This window comes from Cydia amplana, chromosome 7 (genome assembly GCF_948474715.1).
Source record: "Cydia amplana chromosome 7, ilCydAmpl1.1, whole genome shotgun sequence".
Classification (NCBI taxonomy): Eukaryota; Metazoa; Arthropoda; class Insecta; order Lepidoptera; family Tortricidae; genus Cydia; species Cydia amplana.
The window spans coordinates 11,327,305-11,346,867 of NC_086075.1; the positions used below are offsets into that span (position 1 = coordinate 11,327,305).

The following is a 19,563-nucleotide window of genomic DNA, read 5'->3' on the forward strand; positions in this document are numbered from 1 at the left end:
ATTCCTCCACACACATAGCCAGCCACGAATTTGTACCTAAATATTTTAAGTATACGATTCAGGATGTATTTAAGTATCATGCAGTATGGGGAACTTATGTATAATGGTATAGATACGTGCTAAAAACACTGTTGGCAAGTTCATGGGCCTATCATGTACATTTTGGTGCTGTCAAAATAAATCTACAAATGTTTAACGAGATGCACCAGTGTATTGCACAAATATAGGTACAGAAAAGGCCCGTTAATTACAGATGATTCAATACTAGTGGATTTGACATCAAAATGAGAAATGTAGAATATAATCAAAATACACTTTCATGTACAAACATTAAATTTGATGACATTTGAATCCGAAACTGGCTCTCAGGACGAACGGACGCGGTTCAAACAGCGCTCGCTTTGACAGTCTTGGCGGAAAGAAACCTCTGCTCGATAGACCTCCGGGGGATACCACTGATCTTCTTCGGCGAATAACCATTACAGTTGATGGACGACGGCAGGGACTTGTACCCGCCGTCAGAGCTGTAGTCCGTGTCGGTGGACTGTCCGTTTAAACTAGGACTGTGCCTGTTGCCGTTTACACTCTCCTTGCTGCTGATGCGACCATTATACAGGTCTCCGTACGACGTGTGGTGTTTGATCATGTTCTCTTCGATCACTGCGTTTTTAGCGAGCAGCGGTTCCGCACTGGAATACGCTTGGTTGTGGAAGTTCTCAATGGAACGAGATCTGGTCGAGTATAGGCTGCGCCCCGTCTTTTCCCCTACGGAGGAATCCCGCTTGACGTACCGGTTGGAGTCGCTGTTGGCCAAGGCCTGGAGGTACTTGGAGCCGACCCGGCTGTTGGTCTTGAGCTGCACCGCGTCCGTCCGACGCTCCTCGTCCTTCCGCGCACCGCACTGGCACTTCACGGTCCCGGTGACTACAGGCCTCTTAGTCTTTTGTGCTTCACTGTACACCGGCAGCTTCCTCCCGCTAGCTTGTTCATTCCAACTGAGAAAAATAAATTAATATTAGTGGGTGTAATAACTTGTTTATTTCACCGGTATTAGATAACAAGTCATGGTTCGATCGCTTTAAAAAGTAGGTACCTCAGTAAAGAGAATATTTTAAGTAAATCATAATCGGGCTTAGAAGCTTGAAAGAAATACTTCACACCTACTGCTAATTTAGGTACTCTTTACTATTAATCGTATGTAATACGAATTTTTTGAAAGTTAATGTAATCTGTACTTAGTTTGAAACAAATCCTAAACATAGGTTGCGCCTTTGAATCTCACCTTTACGTTCTACTGGGCAGCGTGTAACAGAGAGCGATTTCATAATCAAAGTAAATTACAAATTAGTTCCAAAAAAGAAAAAAACCAGAAGGACATAACACACGACTACCTACAATACAAAAATAATGCAACGTTCCTACATTCTGGAAACCACTCTTGTCAAAAATCAAACTAGTGCCAAATCGTGCTGTTAAATCAATCGTTATATATAGCGTTCATACCCTTCAACCCATCCAGTACATGAGCACAGGCTTGAAGACGATAATGATCTCATTTTATATACTGCGTAAAATAACTAGTAGTTACAGGCGATATATACAATTATACATAGGCACAATATTACTTTGTTATACGATTTCATCGAGTCTAACTCCCATGCATCACTTGATGTATCTATAGCAACAATCTTCCATATCCCTATCGGACGTTCTGAAGAGGTCGCCCGGCTGGTAGGCGAGATGCAGTAAGCACAACACATTGACGGAACACAAGAGGCAAACAGCGAGAAAGCAGTCGAGCCACGCTACCTGCTGTGACGGACGAACGCTTCCCAAGTGGAAACTGCACCGGTATCCAAAGACAACATTTGCCCAAAATCCAATTTGAATTAAAAGCAGCATGTGAGGAAATTAGAATATGATATTAAAGTCGATGTCGATACAGTAGTACCACTACCAAATGACCAAAACATGGATTTAAACATGAAGCTACAATGGCTTGACCTATTGTAGTCTCTCTTAGATAAGTTGGTTGTATTGAAGAAGCCAATTACTAATGTCCAAATAGTGGTAGCACTATAATGATTAAGATAGCAAATCTAGATGAATTAGATGAGGTAGTATTTACAATAATGAAATAGAGATCAGATGAAAATGCCTGCGAAATATGGAGTGACTATGAGAGTGACTCTGCACATCGAAGTGGGTGCAAAGGTCATCTTCATGTTCATATAGTCTCTCAAGGCTAGAATCCATCTAGAGTTCCTGATGTCAGAAGCCAAGTTCTGGGTTTTAGAAATGGTGTTGTGTAATATAATGCTGCTATGTTCTTTACAGAATGAGAAATAATAACAAGGGATTATAGGCGGCATGTAAAGGACGGTGATGAATGAGTGCAGTGTGTGTAATATAGACTGCAACGAATTTATTGAAGTGATGATAAACCTAAAACAATAAATAATAAAATATTTAAATACATACTACAATATGTTTAAGTGATAAAACTGCTGCTTTTAAAACACGTGTATCAATTAGAAATTTACATAGATACATAATAGTGGGGTTTCACAAGGTAGCATCATAGGGCCGTAGCTGTATTGGTGTAAAATGTGAGTTAACAATAAAAATGAAGTCAAATTACCTCACTAAACCGGAATTATCAGAACTCGTTAGCGCCGAGCTCATCGGCGGCCGCAACTGAAACGAAAACACGCGAATGTTATTTCAACGCATTGTTTGTCGAGCATCTGACACTTCGTATTAATAACTTCATAGCATAAAATAATCTACGAGTTATTTACTTTACTATTTCATCAGTTCATCACACTTGCTCATAAAGCGTGGTCACGCAGGTTAAAAAATACACTAGAAAATGTATGCAGGTACGTATGTAGGTCTTTATTAAAAAAACACAATTTTAATCGTGGCTGTAAGTATGCCATGGATTTGCCTTTAATGCCTTTATGTAAAACAATATTTATTTGAAATTTTACCATAAAATATTTAACTTTTATTTCGTTTAGGTAAAACTTTTTTCCCTCGCAGCGGCGCTCTTTTCTTGAAGGTTAGTATCGGTGCGGAAATTTCGCGGGTAAATCAACGCGTACGTATTATTTGGAATTTTGGAAAGAGGACGCAAATTAGACGGCACGCGAACTCGCATGCAATGTTAGTTACATTGCGGACTATTGAGGTTACAACCGATTCGGCCGCCTGATCAAATACCGCAATGTAATGAAGCTCGCATGCGAGTTCTCGCACCGTCTAAATGAGTCCTAGCAGATGACTCACCCGATCAGTCTGCGTGGCCACGTTGCAGGTGTCGACGGCGCGGGTTATTCCCACTAGTTACCACCAAGTTGTTACCAGTGGTAACTACTGGGAATTTTTTTCCCACCTTTTACCACTGGTAACTACTGGGAAAATAATTCCCAGTAGTTACCACCAACTCGGTTTGGTGGTAACTAGTGGGAATTTTTATTCCCAGTAGTTACCACCAAAATTTTGTTTGAGTTATATACTAATAAAAACAGTATAAATAGTATATAGTATAAATATAGGCTGATGTTAAATTACCTAATAAAATCACTTGAAAAATAATCTAAATGGATTATTACATTTATCCTTACATATATTCAAGTTTTTGTACTAGTACCGGTTAAACTGTTTCTATATTTTTGGTCACTTTTAAGGCAGTTTACTAAAACACTAATCGACTTATAATCATTTATTACATCACTCTATATTTATACTATACTATTTATACCCTTTTTTCATTAGTATTTAATTCTAAAAAAATTTTGGTGGTAACTACTGGGAATATTTTTTCCCAGTAGTTACCAGTGGTAAAAGGTGGGAAAAAAATTCCCAGTAGTTACCACTGATAACAACTTGGTGGTAACTAGTGGGAATAACCCGACGGCGCGCGGCTCGTGCCCCTCCGACATGCGCAGCATCTGCGCCTGCAGCACACGCACCAGCCGGTCGCGCACTTCCAGCTGACTGCGAATAAGCAAGGTGACTCACCCGATCAGTCTGCGTGGCCACGTTGCAGGTGTCGTCGGGACGCGGCTCGTGCGCCTCCGACATGCGCAGCATCTGCGCCTGCAGCACGCGCAGCAGCCGGTCGCGCTCTTCCAGCTGACTGCAAATAAGCAAGGTGACTCACCCGATCAGTCTGCGTGGCCACGTTGCATCTGCGCCTGCAGCACGCGCAGCAGCCGGTCGCGCTCTTCCAGCTGACTGGAAATAAGCAAGGTGACTCACCCGATCAGTCTGCGTGGCCACGTTGCAGGTGTCGTCGGCGCGCGGCTCGTGCCCCTCGGACATGCGCAGCATCTGCGCCTGCAGCACGCGCACCAGCCGGTCGCGCTCTTCCAGTTGACTCTGCAAACGGCAAGGTTATAACGTGAACATACGATTCATTTCAAAAGATTCGATCTTTGGGGAGACCATATTATGCACTTTATGTAGTCGGATGTTTATTAGAGCGATATTCCCGCGATGGTGGTAAATACGTAGCTATTGAAAACTATTACATAGGTACTCCGACTGGACTATGAAATGAGACTTCATTTCATTATGCTCGATTTTTTGTATCAAATATAATTGCTGATTACTTCGAACAAACGACACTGTCTTTAAGGCAGATTTACAGCTGACCTTGCTAGCCGCAATCAAAAATATGTACCTACATAATATATGTATGTATCCGGTTAAATGTGCGTGCATGACGAAATCTGCATTCATTTTGTAAAGCAAAAAATAGAAATTTGCATTAGGTAAGTGAAGTGTACAACTGTACATAATGCTAGGATTTGCGACCAACAATGATCGAGAGTTTATATCATAGACTAAGAATCCTCTAGACGGAGTTTAGAGCAATTATTTCATGAAACCGATGCTGCCAAAAATACGGGGGTGCGGGGGGACGAGGTGAGCGAATCCTGTGCCGTGACTGGTCCGTTCAAAGACACGGACCAATCACGGCACGGGATTGACTCGAAGATGGAGTAAAACTACCGTATAAGTGGCAGAGGGGGTAGCGTTACTATGCTCAGTCTAGAGGATGTCTTCTCTGTGGTTTATATATAATAGATATTACAGACCTGCAGGTAAAGGATCTGCCGTCGCATCTCGGCGCAGGCGTCCGGGTGCAGCGGCGAGGCGGGGGGCCGGCGCCCGTTGACGCGCGCGGGGCTCTCCGCGCACACTGCCAGCAACGGGTCGAGAGTTTATATATACAGACATTACAGACCTGCAGGTAGAGGATCTGCCGTCGCATCTCGGCGCAGGCGTCCGGGTGCAGCGGCGAGGCGGGGGGCCGGCGCCCGTTGACGCGCGCGGGGCTCTCCGCGCACACTGCCAGCAACGGGTCGAGAGTTTATATATACAGACATTACAGACCTGCAGGTAGAGGATCTGCCGTCGCATCTCGGCGCAGGCGTCCGGGTGCAGCGGCGAGGCGGGGGGCCGGCGCCCGTTGACGCGCGCGGGGCTCTCCGCGCACACTGCCAGCAACGGGTCGAGAGTTTCGCTCTGCAACGCCGTAACACAAGGTTAAATTTATGGTAGTGGGTATTAACCTTTTCATCTCGTTTTCCCATCACCAGCCCTAGTAGCACGGTCGCATTTTTATCGTTTATCACCATGCCTGTCACGTTCTAACAAGTATGTAAGTGCGAAAGTGACGGGCATAGTGATAGTCGATAAAAATGGAACCGTGCTGAGTCCGCTGCAAGTGTATTATGCTCGCGTTTGTCGCGCATGACATGATAAGAAATAAAAGGAGGGAAAAATATGTCGGGGTGGTCCATATAACTTTCCTTCGTCCCCATGCGGGGCGGTTGCGTGTGCCGCGATCTTTAAAATTATGGAAACTGGTGAGACCCTTATAAAATGGCTTTCAATGGTTAAGTTAGTGTAAAGAGTTCATCTTGTGGTAACCATGTGAAAACAATAAAAAAAGCAATGCCAAGTATGTAGCTTATCCTGGACACGAATGTTCCTTGTTGTCATCAGTGGCGATAGGTTTTCGTTTAAGCGAGATCTGGGTCGCTTTATTTTTGTAGTGCATTGCATATTCATATTAGGTTATGATACTTACTGATATGACTAGATATATTGTGATAGGAGATTTTTAGTGCCATGTATATATGAAACAGTAGAGCATCACTGTTGTAGTGACATTAAAAATCACTTTAGAAGAGCATCACAAATTATGTATGGAATCTATTCAGCATTAATCAGGAAACGCTCGTTTCTCAGCCTCTATAAGAAATCCCACCAAAAACATTTTCATGTAAAATGTTGCCAAGACGAAACCATAAGGCTCGCACTGACAAAAAGTTATCAGATATCTTGTAGAGCCAAGCTTCTAACTCTACAGGCCCTACCTTCACAGACTCTACACCTAGTCAAAATATGTGGCTTGGCCGCTTCGTCACATGGGCGTAAGGTGAAATATGTATTCACTATTCATTATTTTTTATTATAAAATAGTTCTTGTAATAATGAAACGGCCAAGCCACATATTTTGACTAAGGTGTAGAGTTTGTGAAGGTAGGGCCTGTAGAGTTAGAAGCTTGGCTCTACAAGATATCTGATAACTTTTTGTCAGTGCGAGCCTTATGGTTTCGTCTTGGCAACATTTTACATGAAAATGTTTTTGGTGGGATTTCACATCTTTTTGTAAGTTGCTTATGACAATCTTCTGATTTAAAGGGTTGCGGGTGATTTACTATTAAACATCCTGAAATACGTACTTAGGGGGCATCTTTTATATACAATCTGCTTTTTACTGATTCCCCATACAAGCTTCAACCCCCTTTTTCCCCTAACGCCTTTTCCACCCCTTTTCACCCTTACGGGGTGATTTTGGGGTTGAAACTATTTTATATCCTTCCCCATAACAATAACTATCTACATACCAAATTTCAACGAAATCGGTTCCGAGGGTATCGATTTCCCATACAAAATTCCACCCCCCTTTTCACCCCCTTAGGGGCTAATAATTTCAAGTTTTTGAATTGTTTTGTTGTTTGGGGACTAATACTATCTCACATACCAAATTTCAGCTTCCTAGGACTTCAGAGTCCTAGAGGTCTTGATGATCAACAGTGAGTGAATGAGTCAGTGACGAAATCGGGGTTTTTTAGACATTAATAAAATCCAAAGTATACGAGCTATGCAATTGAAATTTTTTATGCTTAATAAGTCCACTATTGACATCATATCCCGAGAGTTTTGTTTATCTGGTATAATCCAAACCCAAGTTAAGAGGGTTCAAAAAAACGACGAAGCGCTTCGAGAAAAGGTAGGTAGTGCCCTTGCGCTTCGCTTTGCTCGTCTTGGCGGGGGCACTACCGTGCCCCCAGATACCTGTAAAGTAATACGAAACGTCCCAGTGCCGTAAGCTAGTAACATGAGCTATAAGATCGGAAAGAGGGAAATTATAAGCAAGTCATCTAAGTTACAGTATAGATAGGTGAAAGTGCCGTAAAAGAAAGGATGAAGCATTAACAGTGGAATTAGACTGGCAGGGCTTCATTAAATAGGTACTTGCAAAATGATATCGACTTTTACTTGGTCTTTAAATAAGAATCACAATACACAATTCGTAAATCCAAAAATCAATTCTGATCAGTAAGCAAATCATGACCCCGTTTTTGGCATGATAAAACAAGATAAATTACTCATCTCCCCTTTCCAACTAAGTGTAAAAGTATAGCACTGAAATAGACTTAACAGTTTATATACAAATACCTACGTAATTTTGTATTTAACAATTCCTCTGCATAAACTGGAAGCAAATCGATTTTTATTGACATCTCATGACATGGCGGGCGAATGGTCACTATTTTGAAAAAATTACTAGGTATTTCACCAAAGAACTGGCAATACTTGCTATGCAAAATACATAAAGTTATATAAAGTTGAAGTGACCGGCGTTGTCATGTTACAAGCTGTCAAAAAACAAGGTGGAATTGTGCTCCGTTAGGTACTTATTATTGCAAATGGCAGAGGCGTTACTTACACTCATCGAATGATGCTCGTCCCCCGGCTGCGTGCGGCAAACAAGGCGATGCAACCAAACAGACAAACGTTACAACAAACACGCAAACAAACAAAAATGTGCCAACTAGCCTATACATTAGCAAAAACATTGATGCCTTGTCCTAAGTGGAGCGATAAACGACAACTGTCACTATCATGGTGATATACTCGTATGACGCTTCGAGGTAGGGTTGCCAACTATTTTTTGGTAGAATATAGTATTTTCCAGAATAGGGCATCAAAAATATAGTACATTTCAAAAAAATATGGTACTTTTAGATAAAATACTAAACATAAGTGTAACCAGTGTTGGCCGTAATGTGTAATTCTAATTAACAATTAATCATTTCCATTAACCATTAAATCCGCAATTAGTCAATTGCATTACGCATCAATTTAAATTAAGTTAATTAGAATTGAATTTTGAGACGTTTAATTACATTGATTGTCAATCTAAATTAACGTTTAATGCAATTAAATCAATTTTTTCATAAACTAATAATTAATGTTACTATTGCTTAGAAACTTGGAGCTAGGTATTAAAATTAAAAATAAGCATATGAATACAAGCTTCAGTGAATTATCAGGTCGTGATATTTTAAAATGAGACAACATAATGACCCTGAAACCGGCAGTAGGTACCTACTGGAACTCAGGTTTGGTGCAACATAGACACACGCCGTTTAGGCTATTCGACTCGTCACAATGAGCACTTGGGAGAGCAGTACCCAAGATGGAGCTGATGCTGAACCTTGGCTGTACCTAGTGGAACTCAGGTTTGGTGCAACATAGACACACGCCGTTTTGGTCATCCGACTCGTCTTGATGAGCACTTGGGAGAGCAGTACCCAAGATAGAGCTGATGCTGAACCCTGGCAGTACCTAATGGAACTCAGGTTTGGTGCAACATAGACAAACCCCGTTTTAGTCATCCGACTCGTCTTGATGAGCACTTGGGAGAGCAGTACCCAAGATAGAGCTGATGCTGAACCCTGGCAGTACCTAATGGAACTCAGGTTTGGTGCAACATAGACAAACGCCGTTTTGGTCATCCGACTCGTCTTGATGAGCACTTGGGAGAGCAGTACCCAAGATAGAGCTGATGCTGAACCCTGGCAGTACCTAATGGACCTCAGGTTTGGTGCAACATAGACAAACGCCGTTTTGGTCATCCGACTCGTCTTGATGAGCACTTGGGAGAGCAGTACCCAAGATTGAGCTGATGCTGAACCCTGGCAGTACCTAATGGAACTCAGGTTTGGTGCAACATAGACAAACGCCGTTTTGGTCATCCGACTCGTCTTGATGAGCACTTGGGAGAGCAGTGCCCAAGATAGAGCTGATGCTAAACCCTGGCAGTACCTAATGGAACTCAGGTCTGGTGCAACATAGACAAACGCCGTTTTGGTCATCCGACTCGTCTTGATGAGCACTTGGGAGAGCAGTACCCAAGATTGAGCTGATGCTGAACCCTGGCAGTACCTAATGGAACTCAGGTTTGGTGCAACATAGACAAACGCCGTTTTGGTCATCCGACTCGTCTTGATGAGCACTTGGGAGAGCAGTGCCCAAGATAGAGCTGATGCTAAACCCTGGCAGTACCTAATGGAACTCAGGTTTGGTGCAACATAGACAAACGCCGTTTTGGTCATCCGACTCGTCTTGGTGAGCACTTGGGAGAGCAGTACCCAAGATAGAGCTGATGCTGAACCCTGGCAGTACCTAATGGAACTCAGGTTTGGTGCAACATAGACAAACGCCGTTTTGGTCATCCGACTCGTCTTGATGAGCACTTGGGAGAGCAGTACCCAAGATTGAGCTGATGCTGAACCCTGGCAGTACCTAATGGAACTCAGGTTTGGTGCAACATAGACAAACGCCGTTTTGGTCATCCGACTCGTCTTGATGAGCACTTGGGAGAGCAGTACCCAAGATTGAGCTGATGCTGAACCCTGGCAGTATCTAATGGAACTCAGGTTTGGTGCAACATAGACAAACGCCGTTTTGGTCATCCGACTCGTCTTGATGAGCACTTGGGAGAGCAGTGCCCAAGATAGAGCTGATGCTAAACCCTGGCAGTACCTAATGGAACTCAGGTCTGGTGCAACATAGACAAACGCCGTTTTGGTCATCCGACTCGTCTTGTTGAGCACTTGGGAGAGCAGTACCCAAGATAGAGCTGATGCTGAACCCTGGCAGTACCTAATGGAACTCAGGTCTGGTGCAACATAGACAAACGCCGTTTTGGTCATCCGACTCGTCTTGATGAGCACTTGGGAGAGCAGTGCCCAAGATAGAGCTGATGCTAAACCCTGGCAGTACCTAATGGAACTCAGGTCTGGTGCAACATAGACAAACGCCGTTTTGGTCATCCGACTCGTCTTGATGAGCACTTGGGAGAGCAATACCCAAGATAGAGCTGATGCTGAACCCTGGCAGTACCTAATGGAACTCAGGTCTGGTGCAACATAGACAAACGCCGTTTTGGTCATCCGACTCGTCTTGATGAGCACTTGGGAGAGCAGTGCCCAAGATAGAGCTGATGCTAAACCCTGGCAGTACCTAATGGAACTCTGGTCTGGTGCAACATAGACAAACGCCGTTTTGGTCATCCGACTCGTCTTGATGAGCACTTGGGAGAGCAGTACCCAAGATAGAGCTGATGCTGAACCCTGGCAGTACCTAGTGGAACTCAGGTTTGATGCAACATAGACACACGCCGTATTGGTCATCCTACTCGTCTTGACGAGCACTTGGGAGAGCAGTACCCAAGATAGAGCTGATGCTGAACCCTGGCAGTACCTGCAGGTTCAAGATGTGACGGATGACCTAAATAGCGTGGGCCTATGTTGCACCAAACCTGAGTTCCACTAGGTATAGCCAGGGTTCAGCATCAGCTCTATCTTGGGTACTGCTCTCCCAAGTGCTCATCAAGACGAGTCGGATGACCAAAACGGCGTTTGTCTATGTTGCACCAAACTTGAGGTCCATTAGGTACTGCCAGGGTTCAGCATCAGCTCTATCTTGGGTACTGCTCTCCCAAGTGCTCATCAAGACAAGTCGGATGACCAAAACGACGTGTGTCTATGTTGCACCAAACCTGAGTTCCACTAGGTACAGCCAGGGTTCAGCATCAGCTCTATCTTGGGTACTGCTCTCCCAAGTGCTCATCAAGACGAGTCGGATGACCAAAACGGCGTGTTTCTATGTTGCACCAAACCTGAGTTCCATTAGGTACTGCCAGGGTTCAGCATCAGCTCAATCTTGGGTACTGCTCTCCCAAGTGCTCATCAAGATGAGTCGGATGACCAAAACGGCGTGTGTCTATGTTGCACCAAACCTGAGTTCCACTAGGTACTGCCAGGGTTCAGCATCAGCTCTATCTTGGGTACTGCTCTCCCAAGTGCTCATCAAGACGAGTCGGATGACCAAAACGGCGTTTGTCTATGTTGCACCAAACCTGAGTTCCATTAGGTACTGCCAGGGTTCAGCATCAGCTCTATCTTGGGTACTGCTCTCCCAAGTGCTCACCAAGACGAGTCGGATGACCAAAACGGCGTTTGTCTATGTTGCACCAAACCTGAGTTCCACTAGGTACAGCCAAGGTTCAGCATCAGCTCCATCTTGGGTACTGCTCTCCCAAGTGCTCATTGTGACGAGTCGAATAGCCTAAACGGCGTTTGTCTATGTTGCACCAAACCTGAGTTCCACTAGGTACAGCCAGGGTTCAGCATCAGCTCTATCTTGGGTACTGCTCTCCCAAGTGCTCACCAAGACGAGTCGGATGACCAAAACGGCGTTTGTCTATGTTGCACCAAACCTGAGTTCCACTAGGTACAGCCAAGGTTCAGCATCAGCTCCATCTTGGGTACTGCTCTCCCAAGTGCTCATTGTGACGAGTCGAATAGCCTAAACGGCGTGTGTCTATGTTGCACCAAACCTGAGTTCCACTAGGTACAGCCAGGGTTCAGCATCAGCTCTATCTTGGGTACTGCTCTCCTAAGTGCTCACCAAGACGAGTCGGATGACCAAAACGGCGTTTGTCTATGTTGCACCAAACCTGAGTTCCACTAGGTACAGCCAGGGTTCAGCATCAGCTCTATCTTGGGTACTGCTCTCCCAAGTGCTCACCAAGACGAGTCGGATGACCAAAACGGCGTTTGTCTATGTTGCACCAAACCTGAGTTCCACTAGGTACAGCCAAGGTTCAGCATCAGCTCCATCTTGGGTACTGCTCTCCCAAGTGCTCATTGTGACGAGTCGAATAGCCTAAACGGCGTGTGTCTATGTTGCACCAAACCTGAGTTCCATTAGGTACTGCCAGGGTTCAGCATCAGCTCAATCTTGGGTACTGCTCTCCCAAGTGCTCATCAAGATGAGTCGGATGACCAAAACGGCGTGTGTCTATGTTGCACCAAACCTGAGTTCCACTAGGTACTGCCAGGGTTCAGCATCAGCTCTATCTTGGGTACTGCTCTCCCAAGTGCTCATCAAGACGAGTCGGATGACCAAAACGGCGTTTGTCTATGTTGCACCAAACCTGAGTTCCATTAGGTACTGCCAGGGTTCAGCATCAGCTCTATCTTGGGTACTGCTCTCCCAAGTGCTCACCAAGACGAGTCGGATGACCAAAACGGCGTTTGTCTATGTTGCACCAAACCTGAGTTCCACTAGGTACAGCCAAGGTTCAGCATCAGCTCCATCTTGGGTACTGCTCTCCCAAGTGCTCATTGTGACGAGTCGAATAGCCTAAACGGCGTTTGTCTATGTTGCACCAAACCTGAGTTCCACTAGGTACAGCCAGGGTTCAGCATCAGCTCTATCTTGGGTACTGCTCTCCCAAGTGCTCACCAAGACGAGTCGGATGACCAAAACGGCGTTTGTCTATGTTGCACCAAACCTGAGTTCCACTAGGTACAGCCAAGGTTCAGCATCAGCTCCATCTTGGGTACTGCTCTCCCAAGTGCTCATTGTGACGAGTCGAATAGCCTAAACGGCGTGTGTCTATGTTGCACCAAACCTGAGTTCCACTAGGTACAGCCAGGGTTCAGCATCAGCTCTATCTTGGGTACTGCTCTCCTAAGTGCTCACCAAGACGAGTCGGATGACCAAAACGGCGTTTGTCTATGTTGCACCAAACCTGAGTTCCACTAGGTACAGCCAGGGTTCAGCATCAGCTCTATCTTGGGTACTGCTCTCCCAAGTGCTCACCAAGACGAGTCGGATGACCAAAACGGCGTTTGTCTATGTTGCACCAAACCTGAGTTCCACTAGGTACAGCCAAGGTTCAGCATCAGCTCCATCTTGGGTACTGCTCTCCCAAGTGCTCATTGTGACGAGTCGAATAGCCTAAACGGCGTGTGTCTATGTTGCACCAAACCTGAGTTCCACTAGGTACAGCCAGGGTTCAGCATCAGCTCTATCTTGGGTACTGCTCTCCTAAGTGCTCACCAAGACGAGTCGGATGACCAAAACGGCGTTTGTCTATGTTGCACCAAACCTGAGTTCCACTAGGTACAGCCAAGGTTCAGCATCAGCTCCATCTTGGGTACTGCTCTCCCAAGTGCTCATTGTGACGAGTCGAATAGCCTAAACGGCGTGTGTCTATGTTGCACCAAACCTGAGTTCCACTAGGTACAGCCAGGGTTCAGCATCAGCTCTATCTTGGGTACTGCTCTCCTAAGTGCTCACCAAGACGAGTCGGATGACCAAAACGGCGTTTGTCTATGTTGCACCAAACCTGAGTTCCATTAGGTACTGCCAGGGTTCAGCATGAGCTCTATCTTGGGTACTGCTCTCCCAAGTGCTCACCAAGACGAGTCGGATGACCAAAACGGCGTTTGTCTATGTTGCACCAAACCTGAGTTCCACTAGGTACAGCCAAGGTTCAGCATCAGCTCCATCTTGGGTACTGCTCTCCCAAGTGCTCATTGTGACGAGTCGAATAGCCTAAACGGCGTGTGTCTATGTTGCACCAAACCTGAGTTCCACTAGGTACAGCCAGGGTTCAGCATCAGCTCCATCTTGGGTACTGCTCTCCCAAGTGCTCATTGTGACGAGTCGAATAGCCTAAACGGCGTGTGTGTATGTTGCACCAAACCTGAATTCCACTAGGTACACCCAGGGTTCAGCATCAGCTCTATCTTGGGTACTGGTCTCCCAAGTGCTCATCAAGACGAGTCGGATGACCAAACGGCGTGTTTCTATGTTGCACCAAACCTGAGGTCCACTAGCTAGATAAAAATTACGGGCGCCTTTATAAAATTACGATTTTTGTTAATTGATAATTATCAATAATATTTTTAATTGTCATTAAAAATTGATTTAATTTTTAATGGTTTGTGAAGCATTAACCATTAATTCTTTTTAATTTTTAATGGTTCGATATAAATTAATATTAATGCAAATTGATGTTAATGCGAATTGACAATTAATTTTCCTTCAATGGTTAATGGTTAATTCGAATTAACCTTTTCAATGGTTAATTTTTAATGGTAATTGGGATTAACGTTCGGCCAACACTGAGTGTAACATACGTTTAATCGGAAATATAGTATTATAGCGTACTATGTATTTTTCCAAAAGTATATAGTACAGAGAGCCAAAATATAGTACAATACTATATAATATAGTACGGTTGGCAACCCTACTTCGAGGTGTCGCTTGATTGCGTCAGATAGGACAATTTTATAGCGTTCAACTTGACCAAACAGGAATAATGTAGGTATTTGTAAGAAAGTGTTCATAAGTAATAGTCCATTACATACCTAGGGAGGTGAATTCGTGAATGCTCCAGATCGCAGGTGTTTGTGGCCCGAAGCGAAGGTGAGGGCCATAAATATGCGATCTGGGGCTTTACGAATTACCGCCCGTGGTTTGTCTAAAGTTTTACGTCTTGCCTTGACCAGGAAGTGAGATTTTCTCCTCGCGTAGCGGGGAGAAAATCCCACTTACGGGCCTAGGGAGACGTAAATTACTTAAGTTTTATGAATAAGAGATATAAGTAGGTATTAATATGTAAAATAATCCCCATTTCTAGTAAATTTTCCTTTGATCTAAATGCTACCTAACTGGGTAGCAAAATAAAAAAGATTCTCTTAAAAAAAAGTCAGTATTTGGTCAAATTGATACTACATATAAGAACCATAGACGGGCTGTTCTAATCAGACTAATTGAAAAATAAAATGCATTTGGTTTCAAAATACTCTAGCATAAAATAATGCATAATACTTTGCATTGAAACTGCAGATTGACATCTAAAACGGCTTTTAACAGTTCGTCTATGGCTTTTCTAGTCAGACATATAAATCTCTATTTTATATATTTTGTGCTCTAAAGATAAGTTGCTTGACGGTTTTAGAACATAGAAGTGAGAAAAATATAATTATAACTGTTAAACGTTTATCATACGTTCATGAGCATGATAGTTAGACATAAGTATATATATTATCTACTCGTGAGATATTTATATTAATTACGGCGACTATTTTCGTCTGTATATACATATATAAACACTTTAGGTACTTTGTGAACCCACGTGCCTTGCTCTAATATACGAACCCGACCTTCCTTTACTTAAGGCAAATGAACTCGTTAACCTGTAAACCGATACCGCGACATACGTCTCGATTGCACAACACTGGTTTACTCCAAACATAGCAAATGCCTTTTATTTTCAACCTTTCCTGTAACTTTATACGTTTGTTTTCGCCCCATTCATATCCTTACAAATGGCAGTGCCAACAGAGAACAAAAAACCGGCCAAGTGCGAGTCAGACTCGCGTTCTAAGGGTTCCGTACATTATCCGATTTTTAACAATGTAAGTAGGTATTTTTTTATGTGGAACGTGAATGAAATGTCTTTAAAAACCCGTAGGGGTCGGATCAAAACTAAGTAATTAAGTCCGACTAACGCTTGACTGCACATTTCTAATAGGTTTTCCTGTCATCTATAGGTAAAGAACTATTATGAGGGCTTTTTTTTAAATTTTAGACCCAGTAGTTGCGGAGATAAAGGGGGGGAATGGTCGGTCAGACAGAGAGACGTACGAGTGATCCTATAACGGTTCCGTTTTTTCCTGTTGAGGTAGGGAACACTAAAAAGTAGAAACTTGATAGCAAACCTCGTGGGGAACGTGATCTATCTGACACTGTTCATTGTTTCATTTTAATTATACATTAGCTGCAAAAACATCTAAGTAATAAAGATCTAAAGAACGCAGTTTCAATTAGGCATTGTGCTAAAAATGTGGATTAGAGTAATTAGATATCTGAAATTTCCCAAACACTACTTTACGAGGGAACAATGAGTCTAGATTTTGATCTATGGGACCTATAGAATAAATTGTTGAACCACACATGGGAAACGTACTTAAAGGGAGTCACCGCACGTATCAACAGCATAGACACAAATCCACATTAATCCATTTGGCTCTAGGTATCTTTCTTCGGCATACAGATGCGATTGAATAGGGGTCATCATTGCGCCTACCTACCCATTGTTAATCAACAGCTGTTAGTTATTCAGTGAAGAAAACTTAGGCACGACACGGTATATGGTAGGTACTCGTATATCAAATGTACATCCCATGCTGGTGTTGAGTCGCGTCGTCCGAAACGAAGGAAAGAGAAAGATGTTTTTTTGCAAAGCTCTTTTTGATTGCATAAAATGCAATGTGCTTCAATTAAGGTTAAGACGTTTTGAAGCGATCAGAAAAGCATCACACGAAGCACATTCTATGCTGGAATTCAGCCGCGTGGTCCGAACCGAAAGGGACACCATTTATGTATGAGCAATTTTTGACTAGGTACTTAAAAATATGAAACGCGCGTAGTTGAATGTGGTGACGCCATAATGTTAACTCGCGGCCACACATGATTGGTCGGGAAGTAACGGCAACGCGTGCCATTAGAGTAACTAGGGGGAAATTACAAATGAGCGCTACTTCCTACATTTACGCCCTTACTTGCACACGTCAACATAATAATCATGCTTTCTCGTTATGCATACCAAACACGTAAATGTTACCTATATGTATTTACACAACAGTAAATCACAATCAGAAATTCAGAACAGTAAATCGCATTTCTACATTCAAACATGTTTCTAATGAAAAGAAAGATCTGTAAACGCAGTTATTGCATTTTATTAAACTTCGAAGCAATGCAAACTGACGGATAAATTTTAACGAGCAAGGAGATTGAGTTTAGCCTGGAAACGACGGAACGGAACGATTAACGGAAGAAACAATTTTGATTTTTATAACCGACTTCAAAAAAGGAGGAGGTTCTCAATTATTCGCAATCGAGTTAAGAGCGAGTGTTTAGCTGTGTATTGTTTATAAATACTTCTTTTTTTTTATTCATAAGCCATTTTTTTAAAGCTGTATGGTTAAAGCCTTAGTAAAAATAGTAAATTTACCCAAATCGTTAACTTTCGTATTGCACAGGACAATCGCCAGTTTTTTCCAACGTTTTTGAACAATTTGCAATGCCTCTGGCTATTTATATTTTTTTCGAGATTATTTTCTGAGTCTAATAGTCTTTATATTTGACGGTATGTAATATGCAACTCAAAAATATTACCTATTAAGTGACGTCTACAATTTTTCGTTACGGTTAATTTCATACTGCCCTGCCATATGTGCAATCTATTGAATAATGGCTATATCCGCTATAAATCTATATAAGTACCTAATGCCTACAAAAAGTAACATGGAAGCTAACTATTATAGGTTAACAGACAGCTACCTGTAAAACTGTAATAAATGTGATGTGAGCACTGATGAAATCCAAGACTATTACATTTAATAAGCACAAATTATTACAGGCTGATGTAAAGTTGCTAAAGATTAGACAACTAAACCTTGCAAGACAAAAAATCAGTTTTTGCAGTCACAAACATGCATGCATTTACAATACCGACCAATATTAACCATATTTCAATAGCAGGTGCTATAAACTATGTAAGTAAGTTTGTTTGATGAGTGAGTACCTAATAGAGATCTATATATAGTTATATATATAAAGTTGTACTTGCAAAGATATTTCAGTTAAATATTCTGTTGGCCGGTAGTGTACGTATACTAGTAACATAAAATGAGTATCTAAAGATGTCTTTAAATATGTATGTATCTAGCCTATGTGTGACTAAGGCACTAGCTAAGGCAGACTTCCTAGGGAATAAGGAAAATTATAAATGCTGGAATTGTGAAAACAAAGGCCATTCTGACTTGGCGGTAAGGAATCAGCACGAAGATTCGAGTTACTAAGGCAAAACTGTGATTTCATAATTCATAACACACCGATTTCCGTGTTTAACTGTTTACGCATCACGTTACGCTCAAATTCGCAACTTGTGAGCTGAGCGGTGAATGACTCAAACCCGATATAATAAGTGAGTGCGTGCCTATTCGGCTGGCCATGAAGTCACAGTTTTGCCTTAACCGACTCTACCTCTGGTCACTACCTACACCGATTCCGCACTGCACTCAGAAAATGACCTACAGTAGGACCATACCAACTGCACCGATTTTGACGTGAAAACAATTGACGTTTATGCTTATAACTCCGTACCAGTGTTGGGCAAAAAGTAATCAAATTATAAATTAACAATTGCGATTACAAAATGTAATTTCAACAAATAATTTCCATTACATGTAGAAAGTAATCGCGCATTCGATTAACGATTACAATTACAAAATGTAACTATTAATTACATTTTTAATTACATTTTGAAATTAAAATTTTAAATTAATTACTTTTCTCAATTACAATTACTTTTATTGAATGAACATTTTCAAACTTCTTTATTTCCAAAATCAGATGAACATTTTGAATACACTTTAAATTTGTCAATCGTGCATTACTGACAATGTTTTTATATTTAAAAAAATGCAAATGAGTAAATGGAAGGGAAAATAATGTAACGAGAAATCCATGCATTTTTTTATAAAGAGACCTCACGTGTATTTTTCTAACAGTGAACGAAACTAAGAAAAAATACCTACCACATGAGTAGATACTTTGGTTGGACTGTAGCAAAGGGGGGGCTGGGACTTAGATTTTTTTTTGACAAAGTGGTGTCATTATGACACTATTTTTAAATGATTGTAATGTGTATATCACGTCAAAATAAGCATCTTTTATTGGAAAAACTTTTCTCTAAAATAAAGAATGGCCGAGTTAGACGCCTCCAAAGTTTGATGTTTTTAAAGGGAGCTGGGACTTTGAAAATTTTCATTGAGAGTGGTGTCATTATGACATATATTTTAAATAATTGTAATGTATAGAACACGTCGAAATAAGCAACTTTTACTTGGAAAACTTTTTACTAAAACTGAAAATGGCGGAGATAGAGCTCAAAGCAAGTCCCAGCCCCCCCTTTCGTACAGTCTGAAAGTAGCCGAAAATACCTCGCGTGATTTGTGCACAACCCCTATCCAGGTAAGAGTGGATTTTTAAAAAGTTCTTCTTTATAATTGCAAATGAATAAAAAGGTTACCGAAA

The 19,563-nt window shown here is 42.3% G+C and overlaps 1 protein-coding gene across 1 annotated transcript in view; it reads right to left on the reverse strand.

Annotated features, from left to right (window-relative positions):
- Positions 1-385: 385 nt before the first annotated feature.
- The window catches only part of LOC134649764 (uncharacterized), a 127,537-nt gene continuing 108,359 nt past the window's right edge, over positions 386-19,563 (reverse strand). Inside the window, exons 18-25 of the mRNA XM_063504594.1 lie at positions 8,036-8,062; positions 5,403-5,538; positions 5,254-5,361; positions 5,109-5,212; positions 4,267-4,386; positions 4,027-4,140; positions 2,642-2,697; positions 386-995 (exon numbers count right to left, since the gene is read on the reverse strand). Coding sequence (XP_063360664.1) covers positions 386-995; positions 2,642-2,697; positions 4,027-4,140; positions 4,267-4,386; positions 5,109-5,212; positions 5,254-5,361; positions 5,403-5,538; positions 8,036-8,062 — 1,275 coding nt within the window. The remainder of the gene's footprint in view (positions 996-2,641; positions 2,698-4,026; positions 4,141-4,266; positions 4,387-5,108; positions 5,213-5,253; positions 5,362-5,402; positions 5,539-8,035; positions 8,063-19,563) is intronic.